Here is a 22,636-nt window from a genome sequence, read left to right on the forward strand (position 1 = left end):
TTTCAAATCTGTGCGGGGAATGAAGGAAGTGAAGAATCATGGTGGCTCCTGCCAACTGCCTCTCACTCAAATGACAGAGACAGGTGCTGTAAAATCAGTCCTTTGTACCAGAACTGACACACACACATTTATACACGCTGACACGTGAAAGCATTCAGACACCCACTCATTACCCACAGTCACCCTGCCAACATGCCAGGTTTTTTTTACTGCTCTTTTTTGCTGCACTGAGTTGCGGAGTTGCAATCAGCAGCAATACTGTCTGTAACTGTAACTCTAAATTTGAAACAAAATATGAAGATTTTTTTTCATTGTCCATGATGGTTGTGGTTTTCACCATGAATAAGTGCCAAGTAAGAGTCTTCAGATGGCTTAAAATTATTTGTTTACTTCCTAAAGGTCTGCAAAGAGCTTTGACCCGCAAGTAGACTTGAAAAGAAAGTGTTGTGAGAGTAAAAGATGGCATAAAGCGATTGGGACTACATTTTCTCTATCTATTCATCCCATAATGCACATTACAAGTACCCCCCCCCCCCCCCCCCCCCATCTAGCTTGGACAATAACAACCACTTCCTGCGGAAGATGTGGTTTCACAGCACACTTGAGCTACATCGATCACGGTAGCCTTTCAGTCAAATTTCAAGCATCACTGAAATGGCAGTCTTTGCTTTGACATCCCCTGTAGAGCACCATAGATCTTCATCTTCTGTTTTGACAGAGTGTTCAAAATAGCATGAGATGAAAGGGTTCTGGCTGAATGTCATGAATGTGCGAGGGCACGACACACACTCGCAGTAGATGGACAGGTTACATATGCAGCCTTGCAGCGTGAAGCCCATGCTGGACCACCTTTAAAGAGGCGTGTGTTAAAATTGTTTTACCTGTTTCTGCCCGTGTCAAAGTAACAAAGTAACAAAGAAATTGCAATGAAGTTTGGGGAACGTGTGGAGGAAAGAGTGGTTTTATTATGTTATTGACATTTGCAGCTATTTAGACGAGAACATAGATCCCAAATTCTCGCCTGTTCATTGTAAGGATACAGTTCATTTTGAAAAATTGTTAGCATCCCTCTTACTCTTTACACAGACAGAGGAACAGTCTCTGTGGACCAGACTGAATAATGTGTTATCGCTTTCACATAAAATATGGTCAATAAGCACATTTTCTGAAACCATTGAACTTTTTTCTCATTCCTATCCCACCATCTGCACGGCACTGTATTTGCAAACCATTTTTCAAGCACCAAAATGTTTATTTAATTACTTTAAGAACACCTTATCAGCAAATTGATGTAATTTACATGCAGTTCCAAAATATCCCACTAATACTATTACTCTATTTACAAAATCTTAGCAGATTACTTACCGGGTATCAAAAGAAATAAAGATAAACATTCAAAGCTGATTTCAATTAAAGCGAAAGTGTCATGTCCTTAGTTTTGTTACCAGACAGAAATTGGGGCTCCAAAACGATTTTAAGAAAAAAGGAATCAAGAAAGATGGGAAGGTTTAGAAAGAAGACTGGCATGAGGAAGGGGAAGATATAAGATGTGATGTCCATTAGAGCTTGTGGCCAATTGCAGGACAGAGGCAGAACTAGACTGTACTAAACACTACTGTACTATGTAAAGTTGAGGTTTTTTTTTTGTTATTATTATTTCTAAAATCCTAATTCAAATTTCTATACTCAAGGAAATGTAGTATGAAGCCAGAATGTGTAATAGCTGCTTTGGTCCACAGCACAAAATGTAGAAGTTTCACCATTATAGCCTCAAAATGTGTTGAAATACACACTTGCTACACTTTCTGAGTTCAAAAGCATTACATGCCTACATTTTCTTTTTTCAAAATGTAACATGCCTATCTTCTGCAATACGTAAAACTGTCTCAAATTCAGAAATTGCATAGTTATAACCAAAGTATCGTTCAAAAGCACCTATAAGGATGTAGGAGGCGCAGGATTGTGGTGTTACACCGTGGACTGTCACACAAGAGAACCAAGTTTGAGCTCCATCTGATCCTTTTCCACTTGTCTACTTTGCTGTCAGTAGCAGATAGTTGGGGTCAGGCAAAAAACAACAACATACAGTTAGGGTTAGATATTATAAATACATTCATGTATGTTTTCATCATCAATTCGCCTAAATGCTGCTCTAAACAATACAACAGGTAACAAAAAATGTTGTCATCTCGCAATTTTTGCATCTGTATTGTGACGTCACATTTTGAAATGTGGACAAACATACCTGTTGCATGTTTTCTTTGAGACTAGTCTGTTCAAAGATGTATGAGCAAGAATAGTGCAGCAAAACGTCAAAAATGGTTTCAGCATTAATGGTGAGATGTGTTAGGTGCCTGTGCCATGTGCCTCAATGCACGCCCATATCATCACAGATGCTGACTTTTGAACTGTGTGCCGATGAGTCAAATGGATCCTCTAATTTAGATTAAAGTAGATTTCTAAAACAAAATTTCACTTCAGTCAATCTTAATGACTTCTGGTCCACAGGCTGAGGCTGCATTTGTTGTTCCTGTTTTGTGTATAAGTTTTTTTTTCTTTGCATCGTAGAGTTTTAACTTACGTTTGTGCAGCAGTGAACATTTATGCTGTGATTTCCCCCACAGCATTATGGTGTTTATTACACAGTGCTGCCTGATGGCTTCATTATTATGATTAATGAGAGCTGAGATTTCTTTGGACTGTCAGAATTTTCTCACAGTTTTTGGAACAAATGTTGAGACAATGAGAAATGCTATTGTCTATTTTCCCTGTCTTTCAAGGATATGGGTTCATCTGCCTTGTATAAAAGGTATGTTACATCTCTTGAAAAAAATGACCCATGCATTTAAGGAGTTGAACTGATACAGCATGTTTTGTGAGCTTTCGAGTTGTTGCATATTTGAGACTTTGCGGCAGTTCCAGACTTTCTGTTTCCTTGTTTTAACTTTTTGAAAAAGCTGAAACTGCTTATATACTATAAAATACATTGACCACATAGCTTTATTATAAGCCATGTATTGATCTCCACATCTAAGTCTAGCTGAGAAACTGAGTTAGCTTTTTTTCCTCAAATCCTGAGCTACTTTTACATCTTTTGATGTATTTGTAAGTAGGAGAATAGACTTTATGTTTGAAGTTTATGTCCTCACTTAGTGTTTCTGTCCTCACCACCAGCAGCTGTGCTGCTTCTCTCTTTATCTCTCTCCCTCTTGCATTGGACTTTTGAGTGACAGCACATGTGCTGGGGTTCATAGGAGGCCTGTTGCTGAAATTCTAACCCCTTTTACCCCACGACTGTGAGACATACCCCAGCTATGGACAGGGCGGAGCTGTGAGAGACAGATGCTGGGAGAGTAAAGGAGCGATAGACACAAACAGGGATAGACTGCAGAAGGATAGAGAGAAGGAGACAGGAAAAGGTTTGCAAGTTGGAGCGTTTGGACTTTTTGCATAGAAAAGCCACTGAGGAGCCTCAGATCTTCCAGTGGTCAGAGATCTGTCCAGACTGAGTTTTAGAGTGCAGATAATGAGGATGGGGGCGCGGATGTTGCTGGTGTGTGCACTGTGTGCTCTGTTTTGTCAGGTAAGAAAAATGATTGTCCCTTCATAGCTGCTGTCGACTAAAATAAGAAAACTAAAGTAATTTATTCAAGCTTTCAATGTTTGTTTTTATATGTTATAGCCAGTGTGTGCCATCTTTTACACTCAAAAAAGTTCATATAACCAAGTTTTGTATACAATTCTGTCTATAACATAGAATTTAGATGTCTGAGCTAATGAAAGAGGCATATCCTGCAGCACTTTCTGATGGCTATGAAATGTCAGCAACAAATAGAGAATATACGCAGTAAACTGGCTGCTGTAAAGATACTCCACTTGCACTTGAGCTGCACCATGTGATACTGCTCCCCTCTCCTCCCCTCCTTTAAACTTCCTGCAGAGTGTGATCTTGTTTAGAAAAGGACCTTTAGCTGCCCCGCACTTCAAATATACAATTTATATTCCTTACCTGAGTGATGTCCTTAATCAAACCTCTACAAACTTTCATCAGTGGAGGTCAGAGCTTATGGTTGATCCAAACATTTCATCCCTGTTGGAAAGAGGGTGATGAAGTGTTATAAGGAGGACAAGACTCCAGATGTGCACAGAGAGCTCAGGGTATCATTAGTAGCCCATGACAGCAGACACCATCATGAGATCTACAATGGATGACAATATAAACTGAGTTATTATTAACAGTACTTCCAAATATCATCAGTCTTTCTCTCTCTGTTTAGAGTGGTAATGCAGCCCAGGTTGGGCAGATGACTGACTTTGCCTGGTGATGTTGTAAAGATCTACCTTGTAACTGACACTACATGTCAGATGTGGTCTATAGCTTTGGAAAATAATAATTTTGATCTCTTCAGTTGGGGAAGTTTCTCTTTCCTCTGATTGTTAAATGTTTCAGAAATGTAACAGAGTCTGTGTGGTTGAAAGCCTTTACAGTGAACCATGATGATTTTGTGGTTCTTTTTTCATATCGAATGGTTCACAGATTGTGGGGAAAAGTCACACTTTGAATATGGCTGGTACAGATCACTGACACAAACACAGGAAAACTGTTTGGTGTGGTGAGGCCTCAACCCCTGTGATATTTCTGCCAAACCCTGCCAAACCCACAAATATGCCCTTTAATATTAACGTAAATAAATAGTCCTCTCAAAGATTTGAAAACCTGGTCAACTCGGAATCGTGACCTTTGAGGTGCAGGATCCAGGTCCCCAGGACTCATGCAGTTATAGGACAACTTAAGCTCTGTGTGGCGAGGCTGAAATGAGGTTACATTCCTCCTTCAAATGCCAGAGGCGTTGCAAGTTAAAGTCTCTCTCACTTTGCTTAGCGTGTAGTGATTTTGAAGGAAACATACGCATTTAAAGAAATGCTCCAACAAAGTCATCATTTATTTGCATGTACATAAGTATGTCCAACAATAGTTTGTCTAACATTGTTCAAATTGTTGTTACCAGCTGATATGACCCATACTAAAGTTACTGAAACAAATTATTAGACACTTTCCTGTTGGAAAACAAGTATAACTTCTCATTAAGTAAAGCTAACTCACAGGACTTTTACCCAGGAGTCAAGTGTTCAAGTCTCATGTTCTCATGATATAAATTCTTAATTTATGTCTGCAAACAAACCGTAGAAATGTTTCATCTGCAATGTTGAACAACTACACTGCTTCCTTTCTAATTTATGCTTCCAAAGTAAAACAAGTAGATTTTTTTTGGAAATCTAATATATAATGATGAAATTCATTTAACCATTAACAGCTGACAGTCCAGCCAAAGCTTTCATCAGTGTCACCCGATATCTTTCAGTTGTGCTCCTTTGATTTTCTATGTTTAAACTGAAGTGTTCAAGCCAGTTGGGTGTGTGTTTTGGTGATGAGTGGGCAGCAGCCACAGCTGTTCCCAGATGCATACGTGATGCCATTTGTCCCGCTCTGTAATCCCCCCTCGCAGAAAGAGGAGCGGGTCCTGGACCGTGAAATCAAGTACAAATCAAGAGTGTGTTGCAGCGGCCAGCTGGCGCTGAGGTCTCAGTCATCGGAAACAATCAGTCAGAGGAGTTAAAGTCTGAATCACAGGTCCTGCTTGGTGTGGGTACCTGCAGGCTGTTTTAAACTGACTAGAGTTTCAGAGGGAGCAAAGGGTAGAGAGGCAACTTCCAGGTCATAAAAAAGTCAGGTGAACAGTGAAGTCAATTTCCCCTCCTCCCTGTTGCTTCATTATTTTTTATAGACTGAGACATGGAGGACCATCCGGTGACAGCTGTTGATTTAGAGGTCCTACTCAAGAGTAAACCAGCATCACTGTGATGAAGTGTTTGGCATTTGATGCCACTGTATTATACATGTAATGAAAGCAGATTTTAGAAAATGTGTTTGTTTTCCCATGTTTTCTCTCATCTCTCATGTTTAACTACACTGTGTGAAATATTCAAACAATACCTGAGAGCTTTCCACAAATAGACAGATAAAATCTCAATTTCATATTGTTGATGTTGCCCAAAATGTTGAAATCAGAGATTTTACTGAGCAGGGTTTAGAAAATGTTTCCTTGACAGTTTAAATTTGCAGATATTGCCTAGAGTGAGTCTTTGTCAAGGGTTTGTGAGGCTGGGAAAAGGCCTTGTAGCACCAGTTAATATAATACTGTTTGTCTGACATTTCTTTCTTTCACATTAAGATTAAGATTGCTCTGGCAGAGGTATTAGATAAAAATGTTGTGTTACTGATTATCAAACTAATCCGCATCTCAAGTTGTCAGGCAACACTGTGTTTTCTTTGGGTTTTTTTCTGGAAATCCATATTCATGTCGCTATTAAGTCCTTCTTTGAGCTCAAAGCCATATCCTGCTTCAACATTCCAAAAACTCAGACATCTGCTCAAAGGAGGAGACATACTTGTTGTTTCACCATAAATAGTGTCCATGCCAATGCCAGGCAGTCATGACTTAGCAAAGAGCCGGGGTATGGGACCAGTACTGCAGGTGACTAACTGGTAGAATGTCCGTGCCTGAGGAACAGTAACAGAAGTGACCAGGGAGGCACCTGTGCGACCTCTGCCCTGTGGCTGAAGGAACTGTCTGGCATGTTGTTTGCACTGGTTACTTGCTGCTCCATTTTTTTAGTTGAGCTATTTGTATGACTGTTGCACTGACACACACTTTGAAAGTGGAGACACAGTGTACTCACAGCAGATACAAGGTAATGTCATGTAATCAATGTAATTCATGAACTTGTTTTTTTTTTTTCAATATTACATTTCTTTCATTTAGATTTTTCCTCTTTTGTAGTACAAAGTAAACCTTACCCACCTCTAAAGCCCTTTCTTGGGTTTCCAAACAACACTGAAAATATCAAATGATGTTTTTTGCAACAGACAATTGCATTTCCTTATTCGAACTAGGGTAGTTTATAGGCAGGCAGGGAAGAACTGTCAAGGTTCATGAACGTGTGTCAAAGAAATAATGCATTTGTACCAGTGGCCATACTGGGAAGGTGAACGCTCTGACGACTCTGCGAAGGAATGTCTAAAACTGAATGCATTAGTAACAGTGGCATACCATGGAGAGCAATTTCATAGCTACAGTCTTACAAATGTTTAAGCATAGCTGATATTTAAACCCTACACATCTCATCTCTTATTAACTTTGAAATGTATCAGGCAGGTTATTGCCACTACAAATTACAGTGAATATGTTACAATGTTTCCTATCATAGTACGTTATGTGCTGTTCTCAAATTTTTTAGCTTTAGTTTTTTGTTGTTGGCAACTAGTATTTGCAAATATTTCTTAAACCTATTTCACTCAATTTAATAACATTATTTTATTTAATGTGTTCTAAGGGAGCCAAAATATAAAACACAGTTTGACAGGATGCATTTCATCTTTACTCCCAAAATAAGGAAACTCAAACTTTCTCAAACTTGGTAAAGACTGCTCATCAACAGAGTGCCACACAGTTATTGCTTTGAGGACATTTCATCCTCAAACAAGCTGTGAATATATTTCTGTGAGTGTGTGAGGTGAAAGGCCAAACTGTAAAAGTAACTGGGAAAAACCTCTAAAACAGTTCATCTGTGTGTGGTGTCATCGCCCAGTCTCCCAGAGAAGGCCCTCACTGGTCTAATTGGTAATGTGACACTTTGGTGTTACAGCATCTTGGTCTGGTAAAAACATTATAACAGTGTGCAGACACTCAGTGGAGCCACTGTCCATAACACAGCGTCATGTTAGGTGATGTAGAGTCTGTGAAAAGGAAGTGTGCAAATTTACAAACTGTCTGTTTTGTACAGTCTGCTCGTAAGCTTTGTCAAACTGCCTCTCTATGTGTCATATGCCGGAAAAGCTGTAGCTGTTGTGAATAACAGAGAAGTTACTTTGGTGCATAAACTTGGATAAACTTGGAAAGCCTTATTTTCAAACATTTTCAGAGTTAAATGTTCTTCCTGTGTCCATGTGGGTTTTCTCCACTTTCACAGTTCATTTAAGTAAAGTAGCTCTATGGCTGACAACACTGGTCTGTATGTTGTTGGTTTTGACTTTGATGGCTTTTGGCGGGCTTAAGATTGAATTTGGCGCAAACATTCATAAACCCCAGAGGATAAACTGCAGCCTTTCCTTCAGTGTCTTTTGAGATTTGTATTTAGTTTAGAATTAAATGTCTCAACTAAAACTGTTTTCACACATGTACCGTAGCTCGGAAAATTTCAAGACATTACCCAGGGGGCCTGCATGTGAGAAAGCAAGTGTCAAAGTCAGTCAGATCACTCATATTTCAAAGTTTACTCTGCCATCTCCCTGGCATAAAATTAAGGTGATGTATGAATGAGCCCATGTGTGAATAAAGCAGGTAATTGTTTTGGAGAATCCACTGTGAGCAAGAGATGTCGCTTGCTGCTTCACACTCTTTTCCGCTTGCCTGTATTGCTTTTCTCTCTTTCGTCAATTTCACAGATACATACATACTTTTTGCATCGTGTTTTGCCTTCAGACACAAATTATCTCTGTTGTTTAGTCCGTGTCCTAAAAGGCAGCTGTGGACAATGTCCAGTATTTGCAGATGAAAACAACTTCCAGAATTTGGTCCACACACTTAGTTAGTTGTTTTCTTCGCCTTAAAACTAAATTGGACGATCCTTTAACCTTTCGAGCACCATTATCAGGTCAGGTTTCATAGTGCAGTATCTTAGTTTATTGCAAAATAGATGCAAAACTCTGTAGCTAACACTAAAATGCTAAAAGCCTGAACTAGCTGTTAAGGTGCTAGCATGGAGAAAATTCTTAATGCTTCAGCCTCTTTTCGGGTTTTTTTTTATATATTTTTTATTTATTAACTACAAAACTAGTCTGTGGCTCTTCTTAACAAAATTCCCTGTTGTTTGTTTGGTGAACGGTGCCATGAAGAAGAGTGGCTCAGTCCGGTTAACTTACTCTGACACTCCCTGCTCTGCAACTTGCTGTGTCTGCATTCTCAACGTGGGACAAATGTGCTCATACAAGCTTGAATGTGCACAATTCAGGCAAACTTACAAGGTGCTACATTTAGAAATAGGACTGTGACACAGCTGTTGTTGACTTTAAGGCCATGTAGCAATCCAGAATATGTGCCATGCCAGCGCAGGTTTGAGAACCCATAAATGTACAAGTGTTAGATATGGAAATGGAGAAATATCAGGAGGAATCTGTGATGGTGATATGAACTGCTCAACTGTGGGTGTAAACATCCGTGTGGATAGTGATGGCGATAAAAGTTAAATAGGTGGGCGTCAAGAATATACAACAGTCTAAGATTAGGGTGCCCTCTGGCTTGGCCTACAGATTCCAGCAATGGTTGCCATTCCTCCCTTTACTGTCCAGCAGCATGCCAGAGGGTCAGTACAGCAGATTCTACAGTGCAGAAACAGGGCTGGACCAGGGATCACAGGCCATTCACAACATATACATCAGATATACAGTACTGTGAAGAAGTCTCTAGCCTTGAGCTATTTTTGCTTTCTAGGAGGCTTTCTTTTAAAATGGTCTTGATCAATAGCTAGTTCTCCAGTCTTTCTGAGGGCCTTTCAAAGTTTTTCTTTAGACACAGGCTGCATTCTCACAAAAATTTGTTTTGTTTTGTATTGTTAAACCATTTAACGCTGACCTATGCATCATCCAAGCATAAAAAAAATTAAAGGGAATTAGGTGAACCAGTGTTGTGTCAAGCAAATAACCAATTTAAATTGTATTTTGAGGCACTTTGTAACTAGCAGTCTCTCGCCAAGACAAAAAAATTGTTATTATTTTTTCTTTAGTTGCATCTATGAAAATGCCATCGATAACACAGTTTGATGGATATGAAATTATATTTTAGCACCAATAAATTGGTTACCTAAGAGCTTCGAGTCAAAAACTAGGCATATCAGCATGATGTGCAGTGCATCTAAAAGATCCGAGGAAACAGAATGAGTGGTGGGCAAAAGAAGAAGTGGCAGGTCCAAAAAAATATCTAGAGCAGATGAACTGTATCTGAAAGCGATATCCTTAAAAAATAGCAATAAAGCCCAGCAAAGACCTGACACAGGACCTGAGAGATGCATCTGACCCTTCTGTAGATCCATCTACTGTTCACTGAAGCCTCATCGGAAATGGTCTCCATGGAAGGATGGCTGTCAAGAAGCCATACTTAAGGAGGGGAAACAGGGAATTAAAGGCTGAGGAATGCCAAATGACATAAGAACTGGACTGAAAATCAGTGAGAACAGGTTTTATGGAGTGACGAATCCTCCCCAGAGCCCGGACCTCAACATTACTGAAGCCGTGTGGGATCATCTTGACAAGGAACCGAACAAAAGGCAGCCAACATCCAAAGAAGAGCTTTGGAATGTCCTTCAAGAAGCCTGGAGAACTATTCCTGAATTCACACAAAATAGGTTGAGGTTGTGGTGATGCATAAAGGTGGCCATACCAAAATATTGACTTTCAAGCTGGTTACAATTGTGCAATCCCCATTTTTGGCTTAAATGATGTCTTTCCCTTTATTACTGCATGTTTCACAAATTTGCTGTGCATATTTGCTTTTTCTGGAAACAAATAAATGAAGGGTGGCTCAAAACTATTGCACAGCACTGTACATCTAATGAGATGGGTTAATCATCCATATTCAGTAACATGTGAGTGAAAACACATAGACGAATAAATCGTTCTGGCTCTGTGGATTATGCTATTGAGCTGTTAAACATATGAAAAGACTCCAGTGAAATCCCAGAGAAGAGCAGGAAGCAACCAAAGGAAATGTGTATGTAAGCCTATGCGTGGGTGTGTGTTTTGTCGATTCACATGCATATATGAGAGCCTGTGTTTAGTGTGGGAGAAAACGTGCGTGAGAGTGTGTTTAAGGAATTTCTACAGCAGAGCAGATCCGTAAGGTGACCCCAGACTCCCAGTCAGGTGCAGAGCTGAGCATAAAGGGGAATTTGTGAGTGTGAGCGGGAACGCGGGGTGGGAAAGCACAGGATCTAAATCCATAGTCGACAGCTGTTGTGTGAGTGTGTTTCTCACATGTGATGTGTGTGTACGTGTATTTGTGTGAACATATTCAAGACAGCTACGTGATGACGGAGGCCTTGTGAAATCAGCATGAGTGTTTGCGTTTCCTCGTCCTGAGATGAATTTGCACCTGGATCAAAGGCAGCTGACAAAGACACGTATTAGTGAGTGAAACCTGAAGCTGCCAATTCTGCCCTGAACAGCTCCATAGACTCCACATTAGTTAGCCTCAGTGCTACAGCTAGTGCATAGCCGTTCCAGCAGGCCACAGGGAATGTTAAAGCACTGAGGGACACCAGACAGCTGCAAATACATGTAATGGTATAATGTTTGTCTTCCATGAGGGTGACTTACTGGAGTTTAAAAATGAATTTCATGGGATCTAAAGGACTGCCAAACATTTTTCCTTCAGGCATGGAGCTCTGCAGAACCTCACGTCACTGAGGTAGAGTTGCACCCTCTGTTCCTGTACCCCTGGAGAAATCAAGGCAAAGGGATGGTGAGAGTGAAGAGAGACTGGATCATCCCCCCAATCAGAGTGTTGGAGAATAGCAAGCAGGTTCCTGAAGACCTTGTCCAGGTAAAAATGTCCAATCCCAGCATTTCAACAAAAAAAGTCTTCATCAGTTGAGAACTGCTATTGCAGATATATGTAAGCATAGCTTCACGTTTTTTTTTTTCTAGTATGACATAAAACAGTGTCCTGCAGTGCACTGGAGCAGATTTGTCTTGCTGTAATCATTCCTCCTGTTCCAAGTTTAATTTCATCATGAGTAATAGGGTTAATGGGCAATCCTCAATCTGTGATAGATTAGATAGAAAAAAATTAAAATGTAAGAAGACGCATTTGCAGAACAAAGGTAGCATAGTTAGCAAACTTGATGCTAGATGTACAGCTTGATGGTATTGTTAGCTAGTAACAAATAAACACAAGACTTTACACATATTTGTGTTTGTGGGATGGGGGTCATGTGCATCATAGAGCCATAGAGCCTAGATTTCCAGCCCACAATGAAACTACAGTACACCACTTAAATTAGAAAACTCTTTGATGGTCTAAGTTACAATTCAGCACATAATAGCCTAGTTTACCAAAGTTCACATTTTCAGATGATTCTTTCTCAAACTTGTATGAATTTGTTTTCATTAGACCTTCATTTACATAGACAACTCTGGTTTTGGATGCAAAATTCCTGTTCATATATTTTTTTAGAAAAAAATAAAATAAAATCATATAGCTCAAAATTCTTTAACCAAGAAAAAGAAATCCAAAAAAAACTCTTGTCCATACCATTGGTCCCAAAGGCTCATTGGTTTTGTAGCGCCCAGACTCGTCTGCCCTGCCAAACTAACAGACAAAGCATGACATCCACCACTTAGACTGATGGAGAAGTTACATTATGTGGAAGAGTGCTGTGCTTCTGTATTGACTGACACTAAGCATTTTATGTAAAGACAAAAATCAAAAAGGAATACGTAACAGAATCAGCACACCCTCCCACATCCCAACTGTGTTTGGAGAAGCAAAAGGAAAGCTTAAGTAATAAACATTTTGCCAAATCAATAAAATGCTAAATAATTCAAATGATAATGATGGTTATCTGTCAGCAGGCTGAGTTGAAAATTGGACTGCTTTATGAGAAGGGTCAGATGTTTCTGAAGACTGAGTCCTCATAATGTAAAAGCTTTAATGAGGTGATGTCTGACATGTATTTTATACTTTACTCTTGAACAGACCGCAGTGTTTAAACCACACGTGAAATATAAATATTATGTTGAAGTTGTTAAAGCCTCCCAGTAAGTGTGCAAATGCAACTGTGCGAGAAAAACCACTGAACTACTTTCTGTGAAGTGATCTTCATGTTAAATAAGCAATATGTCAGAGGAAGTGGAAATAAAATACTTAAAACACTCGCTATTATTAGTTGAGATTCTCAGAGGCCTCTCTGGGTTTAAACACTCAGGACTCAAGCACCCTATATTCACATCTGGTGTTAAAACATATGTTTTACAAGCCTTCCCCCACCGTTCCTTAAGGTTTATAACTTCTTCTCGTCTCTCTTCTCAGATCAAATCAGACAAAATCTTCTTGGGTGAGGTGATCTACAAGCTAGAGGGGCCGGGGGTTGACCAGGAGCCAAAAAACCTGTTTGAGATTGATGATAAAACAGGAGTAATCAGGAGCAAGCGGCCACTGGACAGAGAGAAACACAGCAGCTTCACGGTAAGACGTCATTAAAGAACAATCAAGCAGAGGTATTCACCACAAGCAGCAGTGCATGCAGTAAGAGCTTGCACATGTTTCAAAGCATAGCTCTGTGTTTCTGTCTTAAATCATATAGCACGGTGTCACATACTAGTACAATCGGCCAGAGGTCAATGTTCCAGGGCCTTTATGGGCGACTTGGGAGAGACGTCAAAGAGTTTCATGGATGAACATAATGCTCTTTTCTTTCTGCCAGCACATGTTGTGTACATATATATCACGTATAGCTGGACCTGTCCTTAAGGAAAGCTTTGGAAATAACTATGAAACTTTTCTTGCTGTATTTGCGCGCGTGTGTGTGTGTGTGTGTGTGTGTGTGTGTGTGTGTGTGTGTGTGTGTGTGTGTGTGTGTGTGTGTGTGTCTTTGTGCAGCTTAAAGCCTTTGCGCTGTCCTCCAGTGGAGAGAGGCTAGAGAACCCCACCACCATCGAGATAATGGTGCTGGATCAGAACGACAACAGACCTGCCTTCACTCAGAACCAATTCGTTGGCACTGTCGCTGAGTTTTCTGTCCCAGGTAGAGCCATGTATTACATGTTGACATGCTTGTCTTTTTAATCTACAACATTGTGTTCAAAGCACCATCTTCATTTCCCTTCCTGAAGTAGTTTCATAGCTGTACAGAGTAGATTGAAGTGAAGTGCAGTCTGCTCAAATTTTATCAAGAAGAACTGATTTAAACATACAGAACCATTTATTCCCCTTGTGAGCTGGAAATCAGATCTGAGCTAAAAAGAGATTTCATGACTTTACAGCATGCTGATGTTTCAGTAAAATGTTCGTATCCAAGGCATTTATCATTAGCTGTACATTTTTTAGCACTGTTGCTGGCCATGTCATTAAAAAATCTAAAAGCAGCAGCTAGAATACAGTCGCAATGTTGTTTTTTAACTAAAGTATGTTTTAACTGCTTTTGACTTTAAACCCTTAACAACTTACGATATTAGCTCAACCTAACCAGGAAGTGATAAATGCGATTGTTGTATTATTATGAACAAAACTCAGAAGAGAAAAACAGTCGTCATACGTTGTTCCTGAACGCACATGCTGCATATGTGAATGACTGAAAGTGCTGCACACAATTCACACAATCCAACCTCCTCATCGGGACTCTGATGCTTGATAAAAGAGAGACTGGAGAATAACATCTGCTACAATAGGGAAACACTCCTACTTCCCTCATTCTGCTTGTCAGGGCAGTTCTTTACAGGATGCCATTATGGGTTGCATTTCGGGGTACAAACAAACAACCTATATAGTCATTTCAATTTGCGTACTCGTTGCTAACTTTGACTGTGTCTTGTAATATATCAAAAATGGACACGTTAACAAGGTTATTTCAGCGGAGTGGGACTTGAAAACAAACTGATTTATAATACAACCAAGTAGCACACTGTTTTCCAAGCTGGACATTTTTCCTTCCGGCTTTAAAATCACATGTAAGAGATTCACACTGACTGTCTGAAACTCTCAATTATCACTGACAGGCACATCGGTGATGTCAGTGTCAGCCACAGATGTAGATGACCCGATGACAGATAACGCTGCTCTGAGCTACTCTATCATTGACCAGGAGAGTATTCCTGCCAACGCTGTAACAAAGACTATGTTTGGCATCAACAACCAGACAGGCGCCATCTACACCAGAGATGTAGGCCTGGACCGAGAGGTGAGGAAGATGCAGATTTTTACAGATCATCATGGTTTGGTTCTTTTCATTGAAATGCGTTGTGTTCTGTCCCAGGTGGTGAAGGGTTTCAGGTTAAAGCTGCAGGTTGCTGATATGGGGGGCATGGGATTAACCAGTCAAGGTGTGGCAGTCATCCATGTATCTGATATCAACAACCACGCGCCACAGTTCAATCCTGCCTCGGTGAGTCGAGGGGTGTTTTGAGTTGTTAGTCAGACTGCATAAATTGAGTATCACACTGGTCTAAATCCTCTAATCTGCACTTTATGCATGTGGTGCCTGTAGTACAGCATGACAGCAGTGGAGAATGAGCTCAACTATGAGATCGGTCGAGTGAATGTGACAGACAAAGACGATCGTCAAACAGGAAACTGGGAGGCCAAATATTCCATCTCCAACGACCCCAAAAGGAACTTTGCCATCAGAACAGATCCTGCAACCAACCAGGGAGTTCTGATTGTGCTGAAGGTACAGTGTGGTGAAGCAAAGGAGTGTGAGGGCATCATTGTGGTGATTAAATGTTTCCAAAACATCCCAAGCCACATTTAAGTGCATGAAGAGCAATGTATTGCTTTTTCATTTCCTACTGTATTTGATCATTTTCTGATCATTTTATGCAAATATATAAAAACAATTCATGCTAAACTGAATTAAAAGATCAGCACAAATCAAGAAGACTTTATCTCAATTATAAAAGTTGTGAAATAATCCATTTTTTATAATATGATTTCAAGAGTTCCTTCCTCTATCGAAACTGATAGATCATCAGTTAATCTATTAAGCCAATTTTCATGAATGTTGTATGCTGAACAACATTTCTGCCTGTTCACACATGTGACATAACTCACCTACTCTGGAATTTAATTACAAGTAATTATAAAGTATACAAGTTTTGTTAACATTGTTAGGAACTATCAAATGGAAAAATTGGGACATTAGAATTGAATTCACATACACATACCTCGTACACAGCTTTACAATCTTATTATTTTTGAAGCTGGTGTAATAAGCTTTAAATAAGCAATTAAGATGGGATCTTTTGTTCGCTTAGATTAGAATTATATTGTTTGTCCCATGAGTTGTTGTTTTTTTCTGGACGTATCCTTGATTAGAAAGAAAAAAGTTGTTTTCTAGCACTGACAGGTCAGTTCTGAAGCAGAGGAGGTTGTAATTTCCCTTTTTTGAGTGCACAATGAGTTCGTCAGTCCCACATCTATACTACCATCTAGTGGTTTAGTTTTGAACTACAAATTCAAGCAAAACGGCTTGTTTGGCTTTTTTTTGTTGGTTTTTTTCTAATCAGATAGGTAAATTAGACTTGAAATCAATGTTAAATTGAACGCTATGTGTCTACCTTTACATTTGTGGTTTATTCATGTAATATATATTCCTATTACCCAATTGCAGCACAGTTCTGTCTTTTCTTGTCTGTATTGCAGCCCCTTGATTATGAAACACAGAAAGAGCACATCCTTAGTTTGACTGTGGAAAATGTCAATCCTCTGAGCAGCAAGGCTCCCAACCTGCCCCCGAGCACCGCCACAGTGGTGGTCACCGTTACGAACAAGCATGAAGCTCCATATTTCCAAGAGGACCCCATACAGATTGAGGTCCCCGAGTCTGTGCTTCCTTTGACAATTCTTACCAGGATATTTGCCTTGGACCCTGACAAATCTGAGCTGAGGTATGATGCAGCACTAAGATGTAAAGGGTGTTTTCCCCTCTCCAAAATGATGGGGATGAAAAGATCTGATGATTTTCTCTTTTGTGTGTGTGATAGATATGAAATTAGCAAAGATCCCGAGAGGTGGCTGGAGATTAACGAAGACACTGGACACATGAAAGCGAGAAGAACCTTCAACATGAGATCGCCACACGTTACAAACAATATCTACTGGGCTGTTGTCAAAGCTACAGGTCAATCCATCACTTTATGGAGTTTTAATACCTTGCTGATCAACTCGAGCTTTTTCTTTCTGAAAATTCACTTATAAAGAGAAAAAAAGAAAACCTTCATGTAGACAAGACTGCCTTAAAAACTTGTGTGTGAGTCTGTAAGTTATGCTAATGCAGAACAGTAAAGGCAATAGCCTCCTACCAATATCTCAGATTCATCAGATTTTCCCACATCATTTAAGGAGAAGAGAACCCAAATTGAACAAACAAAACCAAATGTTATACATAGTTCATTATTTATTGATGGAAATGATCCTTTATAGAAAATATTCTTATAAGAGCTTTCACTATCTGGTGTGACACAGAAAGCTCTTAAAGTACCACTGAAATGTTCTTGTGAATGCATAGCAACTTGCAAGAACTTTTTTCAAACATTCGTCTGTGCAGAAAAGCTTTTTGTGGGTTTCCTGATGTGAACTTCACGCTTCTTCAACCATTATTTGGTAGAACTAATTATGCAGGTTGTTATTTTGCTTCTTGATCTAGTTTCCCTTCAGATACACTTTACTCTTTAGGCTAATGTCCTGACATTTTCTTTTATAATTTGCCAGTTTCATTCAGAAATCATCGTTCCATCGTTTGTTGCAAGTAATCTTGGCTGAAATGCAGCAAAACAGGCCCAAACCATGATACTGCCGCCACTCTGGTTAACAGATCTGAATGCAGTGTCTTTTGAAGACAGGCCAACTTGGGTCTCTTCTATAAACAAAACGCTTTTTGGGCAGCTTTCTGGCTTGTCCACATGTTTGTTAGCAAACCTCAGATGGGGAGCAGTTGCTTCCTCATTGCAGCCCTGCCATCCACACCAGTGATGTTCTGAGGGCTGACTCATGAACAGCAGCATCAGCCAATGTGAGCGAAACCTTTTCCTCCTTAAAGGTTGCACCTGGTTTCTGTGTGACTGTGCAGACTAAATTTTCAGTATAAAATATCTTTTTACAACACTAAAAATGATCTTCAGTTAAATCTATTTGTATTCCAACAGTCTGTCTGTAGATTTATAGTCTCCGAATTGTTCAGTTATGGTTTTGTGACATTTTCCAGCCTGACAAGCAGCCACAGCTTTTCTTTTTTTTTCTGACCTCCTATGAAATATCCTTTGTTAGTGTCACGACACACTTCCAAAAACATGTGTTATATGAAGACCAGATGGAGCCCCCTCTCATTAAATACAACACAACAAAGACTCATAACACCATTGACTGAAAACACCTTACTCTCATATTCAAATGAACTGTTAGAGGTTCGCGTTTCCTCAAGCAAATTTCTGACATTGCCTCATTCATGTCAGTAAATAAGTGACCAAGTATAAGTTCTCTTTAACAACTTTTAGCAAACATTTTTGCTGAAATAAAGAAAAACCTAAAGGCATCACAAACTTCAAAGCACTCATTGTAATGATATAGTTTTGCAGACACTGAAAGTGAATAAGCTGTTGTGACATTTTGTGTTTGTGCTCATACTTGTAGATGCCGATGGTCTGTCAACAACTGCCAAAGTGGCCATCAAACTGAAGGAGACGAATGACTTCCCCCCTCAACTCACCCCTCTGAGTGGCTCCATATGCAGAGATGTCACCAACCCAGAGTCTGGTCTTTTTCTGACTGCTGTGGATGAAGACCGCCCCCCACATGCTGCACCTTTCCTCTTTGCAATAGATGATGATGATTTGTGGAGTAACTGGACTGTGATTCGAGTCAATGGTAAGGAAAAAGGGCATAAGTTACATAAAAGATGTTCTTGGGGTTCTCCAGACAGCGCAGCATCTCATGCCCTCTGTATTTTTTTTTCTTCTTCAGATACTCATGCTGTGCTCCTGCCCCATAGAGAGCTGGAGCCTGGAGAGTATGTAGTCACAGTGGTGGTGACGGACTCCGGCAGCCCACGTATGGCCTCTTTTGCTCAAGTCAATGTCACTGTGTGTCTCTGTGACTCGCACGGAGACTGTAAGTCCGAGACGGGGGCGTTCTTAGGCACCAGCGTGGGTATCAGCTTCATCGCCCTCATAATCATCATGGCCTGTGTTGCACTCTTACTGTGTAAGTGGAAAAAGAAAAAGTTATCTCGCTGTCTTTTTACAATATAGCAAAGCAAAAATGACCTTAGATTTAAAGCAGTTTCAGATATTTTGATTGAAAAATCCCCCAAAAAAACTCCCAATTCAAATGTTCAAATCAAACATATTTTTCATTCAAGATGAGTGAACCATCTTGTAGCTTATAGCTGCCCTCGTGAAATGGATTCTCACAGCAGACGACAGAACATTTTTCACTTTTAGTATTCAGTTCGCTATAATACAATACCAGTAATAATTAGCATACAAAAACTGAACAAAAAAACCCATGTTAAATCAAAACTATGACGAAATGACACTAAAGAACTGAAAAAAAAAACATCTGGATCTTTGTAAGTGCAGCATAAAGCTGCAATAACCAGTTATGATTGGCAACAGATTTAGTTAATGCTTAACCAGGCAAAATCCCCAAAAGTTGTTTTTGTGACTTTAATTCCCTGGCATTTTAGAGTAAATCACAAAATACAAGAGGTTTGCTGATAATGAATTCATATAAATTTGCAGTGCTGATCCTCCTGGCCGTGGCTTTGACCACCTGTGGAAGACGTCACCATTTAAAGAAAGGAACGGGTCTGCTTGTTGGGGAATCAGAGGATGACATTCGTGACAATGTCCTCAACTACGACGAGCAAGGAGGGGGTGAGGAGGATGAGGTAAGACTCACATGTTGTCAAAGACTAAAGGGATATGGAAGGGTGAGACTAAATTTCAAAAGCTCAAAGCTAGAGATCACTCCTGACTCTGACATGTTCATTTCTGTTGTGTCTGTGTATTATCACTGTAATATCAAAGAACTTGCCAACACTCCTCCCAATGTGCAGAACGCCTTTAACATTGACCTGCTGTGGAACCCCCATGAGCCACCCTCCACCCCTCGGTCCTTCTACCCAGGATCTGGTGTTCCTCGAGGAAAACAGCCCCTGAGGAAGGATGCCCCACATAACCTGCCCTCCCCCACTTACCCTCGAAGGCCTCCTGCAGATCCTACAGACATCGAGGACTACATTAATGATGTGAGAGGCTCCTACCATAGCAATGTCTTTTACAGCCATAAACTAAACTTGTACACCAGGAAATATGAACCTCTACATTTTTAAGAACAATGCAGCAGTTTATTCTCACCAGTAAAGTTATTGACAGACTTTCAAATGGCCAGAAAACACTGGTCAGTTCGGTTTACTTACCTCGTAAATAACCAAAACAGGAGAAAAATAGAGTAAAAGAGAAATGCAGCTTTACACCTATAAACCACATTTATAGGCATCAAGTCAGAGACATGTATTTCACAAATCACAGTGGCTGCTTGGGAGACGAGGGAGATGACTCAACCGCAGTATCACCATCTTGGATCTTTATACTTGTGCTGTTCAAGAGCCAATCATCATCTGGTTGCCAGTCACCAGCCAGCACCTGCACACTGCAATTTACATATGATTACACAACATCCTTTCCACAGTCGCCTCAGGCACGCTCAGGACGGAAGATTGGACTGAAGACAAGTTTCGGTGCAATCTGTTGGTTTCCTTAGCTAGGAAATTGTTTTTGAATTGGCTCTATATGAACGAATTGGATTATTTTATGAATAATTATGATTACAATTGATTGAATTCCAATTGGCTTGAATTGGACTTTATTATCTAAGTGCCTTGAGATGACATTTGTTGTATTTGGCGCTATATAAATAAAAATGAATTGAATTGAATTGAACCAACTTCAGGACCCAGTTATAGCAAACACTAATTATACAAAAATCCAGTACTTCATTTTTTTTTTTTTAAATCTTATTCAAACGTTTCTGTCATAAACACATGTAAGAGAGATCCATTTAGACATTAGGATTTACTTTCAGATCTTGGACTGTGGTTTAAAAAAAAAAAAAGGCTGAATAAAGCTTTTCTTTTCTTGTTTTTACTACATAGTGGTGATAAATATGACATCAACTAATGGGGACTTCCTGTAAACATAGAGACAGCAATTTTGTTTAATTCTGTGATTTTTGAGGGTTAAAACTTGTTTCTAGTGATAGATTGAGAATTGAGTTTAGGGTAAGAGTTAGGGTTAGGTATTCAGATTAGATGTATGAGGTTAAGACAATGAGCTAGTGAATGCATTGTGTCAACTGAGTCTCCAAGGGTACAAACCAGAACCTTGTGTGTGTCTGTGTGTGTGTGTGTGTGGCTCCAGAAGGAGTTTTTAAATGTCTGAAAAATGTCTCATATTATGTCACTTTCCAGCTTTTCGGCCTGCTCCTCATCGCTGATTAACCCTTTAACGTTCTCAGAGAGCAATGGAAAAATATTTCTTTGCATCTTTCAAACACATTTTCAACATTTTCCCAGAAGCAGTTTAACCAATAATAACTGTTCACCTTTGGAATGAGATGGCGTGATGTCATTTATTTGGGATGTAGACTATTTTCTTGAACTGAGAGACAAAATAATTTGGTATCAATCCAATCATGTTCATGTCATAAACGTCTTGTCATTTCTGTTTGTTTTGGAAATCTTTGAGACTCAGTATGTGTAAAAAATGTTTATTTGGTACAAGAGTAAACTCTGCCCTTTCAGAATTTAAACAACCTTCCCAGTACATTTGCTTCTCAGCTTAAAGAGGACTCATTTTTCAATCTTTCAGGGCCTGGAGGCCGCAGACAACGACCCAAATGTGCCTCCATACGACACAGCTCTGATCTACGACTATGAGGGAGATGGCTCCGTGGCAGGCAGCCTCAGCTCTATTGCGTCCGGCAGCTCGGATGGAGACCAGGACTACGACTACCTCAACGATTGGGGACCACGCTTCAAGAAACTTGCCAACATGTATGACCCACGTTAAAGTGGACACGACACCAACGGAAACTAAACTTGTGAGGTTCAACAGCTGTTTAGGACACAGAAAAGGCCTCTGTTATTTTTTTTCTGGACACATTTGAAAATACTTTAGTCCAGCGAAAGATTGGAAGTGTTCCGAGGAAAGATAAATGCAGGAAAAAGCCACAGGCCTTAAAATTGAATGTGTCTTAGGTTTTATTGAGGATCATTTGGACACAACTTACGAAGTAGCTACACGCAGTTTGTGGTTAGCGCAGGAGGTGCAAGCATGAAAATCGTTTGATGACGTGATCAGCTTTGTGGAAAGGAGCTGTGCATGCCACGAGGCAGAGTGAGTGTTGAAATGTGTGTACAGGTCTGTTGTTACTCCACAGACTTGGACAACTCAGGAATGATGCACCCAACAAGCCTAAGATAGGAAAAAAAATATTCTAATGTATTTCTTTTTTACGCAAGTGATTATTTTATAAGATGAATTTCCTTTGTTGTTAGATTTATTTTTGTTTTTTAATTACAAATCCTCCATTCCGGCATCCATTCATCTTTGCGGAAGCCATCTCGACACCAAACACACTGTAATGCAATAACCTGTAACTACGTATTTGGAGGTGAAGACTTTTAATGCTCTTTTTTACATACATTTATTAAATTCAGATTTCACTGGGGTCTACACAATAAATGAGTGTTTATTTCTCATTCTACCAATGTTGGTTGCATTTACTCATAATCCAAGCTCACACAT

General features: G+C 39.8%; 1 protein-coding gene across 1 annotated transcript; it reads left to right on the forward strand.

Moving 5' to 3' along the window:
• The first annotated feature begins 3,340 nt into the window (after positions 1-3,340).
• cdh15 (cadherin 15, type 1, M-cadherin (myotubule)) lies at positions 3,341-22,579 on the forward strand. Its single transcript, XM_075454631.1, has 14 exons — positions 3,341-3,583; positions 11,490-11,657; positions 13,146-13,301; positions 13,716-13,860; positions 14,831-15,012; positions 15,088-15,216; positions 15,319-15,501; positions 16,473-16,717; positions 16,814-16,950; positions 18,459-18,692; positions 18,789-19,028; positions 19,568-19,716; positions 19,885-20,076; positions 21,698-22,579. The coding sequence occupies exons 1-14, from the start codon at positions 3,527-3,529 to the stop codon at positions 21,896-21,898; spliced, it is 2,418 nt and encodes an 805-aa protein (XP_075310746.1). The 5' UTR covers positions 3,341-3,526; the 3' UTR covers positions 21,899-22,579.
• The last annotated feature ends 57 nt before the right edge of the window (positions 22,580-22,636 follow it).

Source organism: Odontesthes bonariensis, chromosome 1 (assembly GCF_027942865.1).
Source record: "Odontesthes bonariensis isolate fOdoBon6 chromosome 1, fOdoBon6.hap1, whole genome shotgun sequence".
In the NCBI taxonomy this organism is placed as follows: Eukaryota; Metazoa; Chordata; class Actinopteri; order Atheriniformes; family Atherinopsidae; genus Odontesthes; species Odontesthes bonariensis.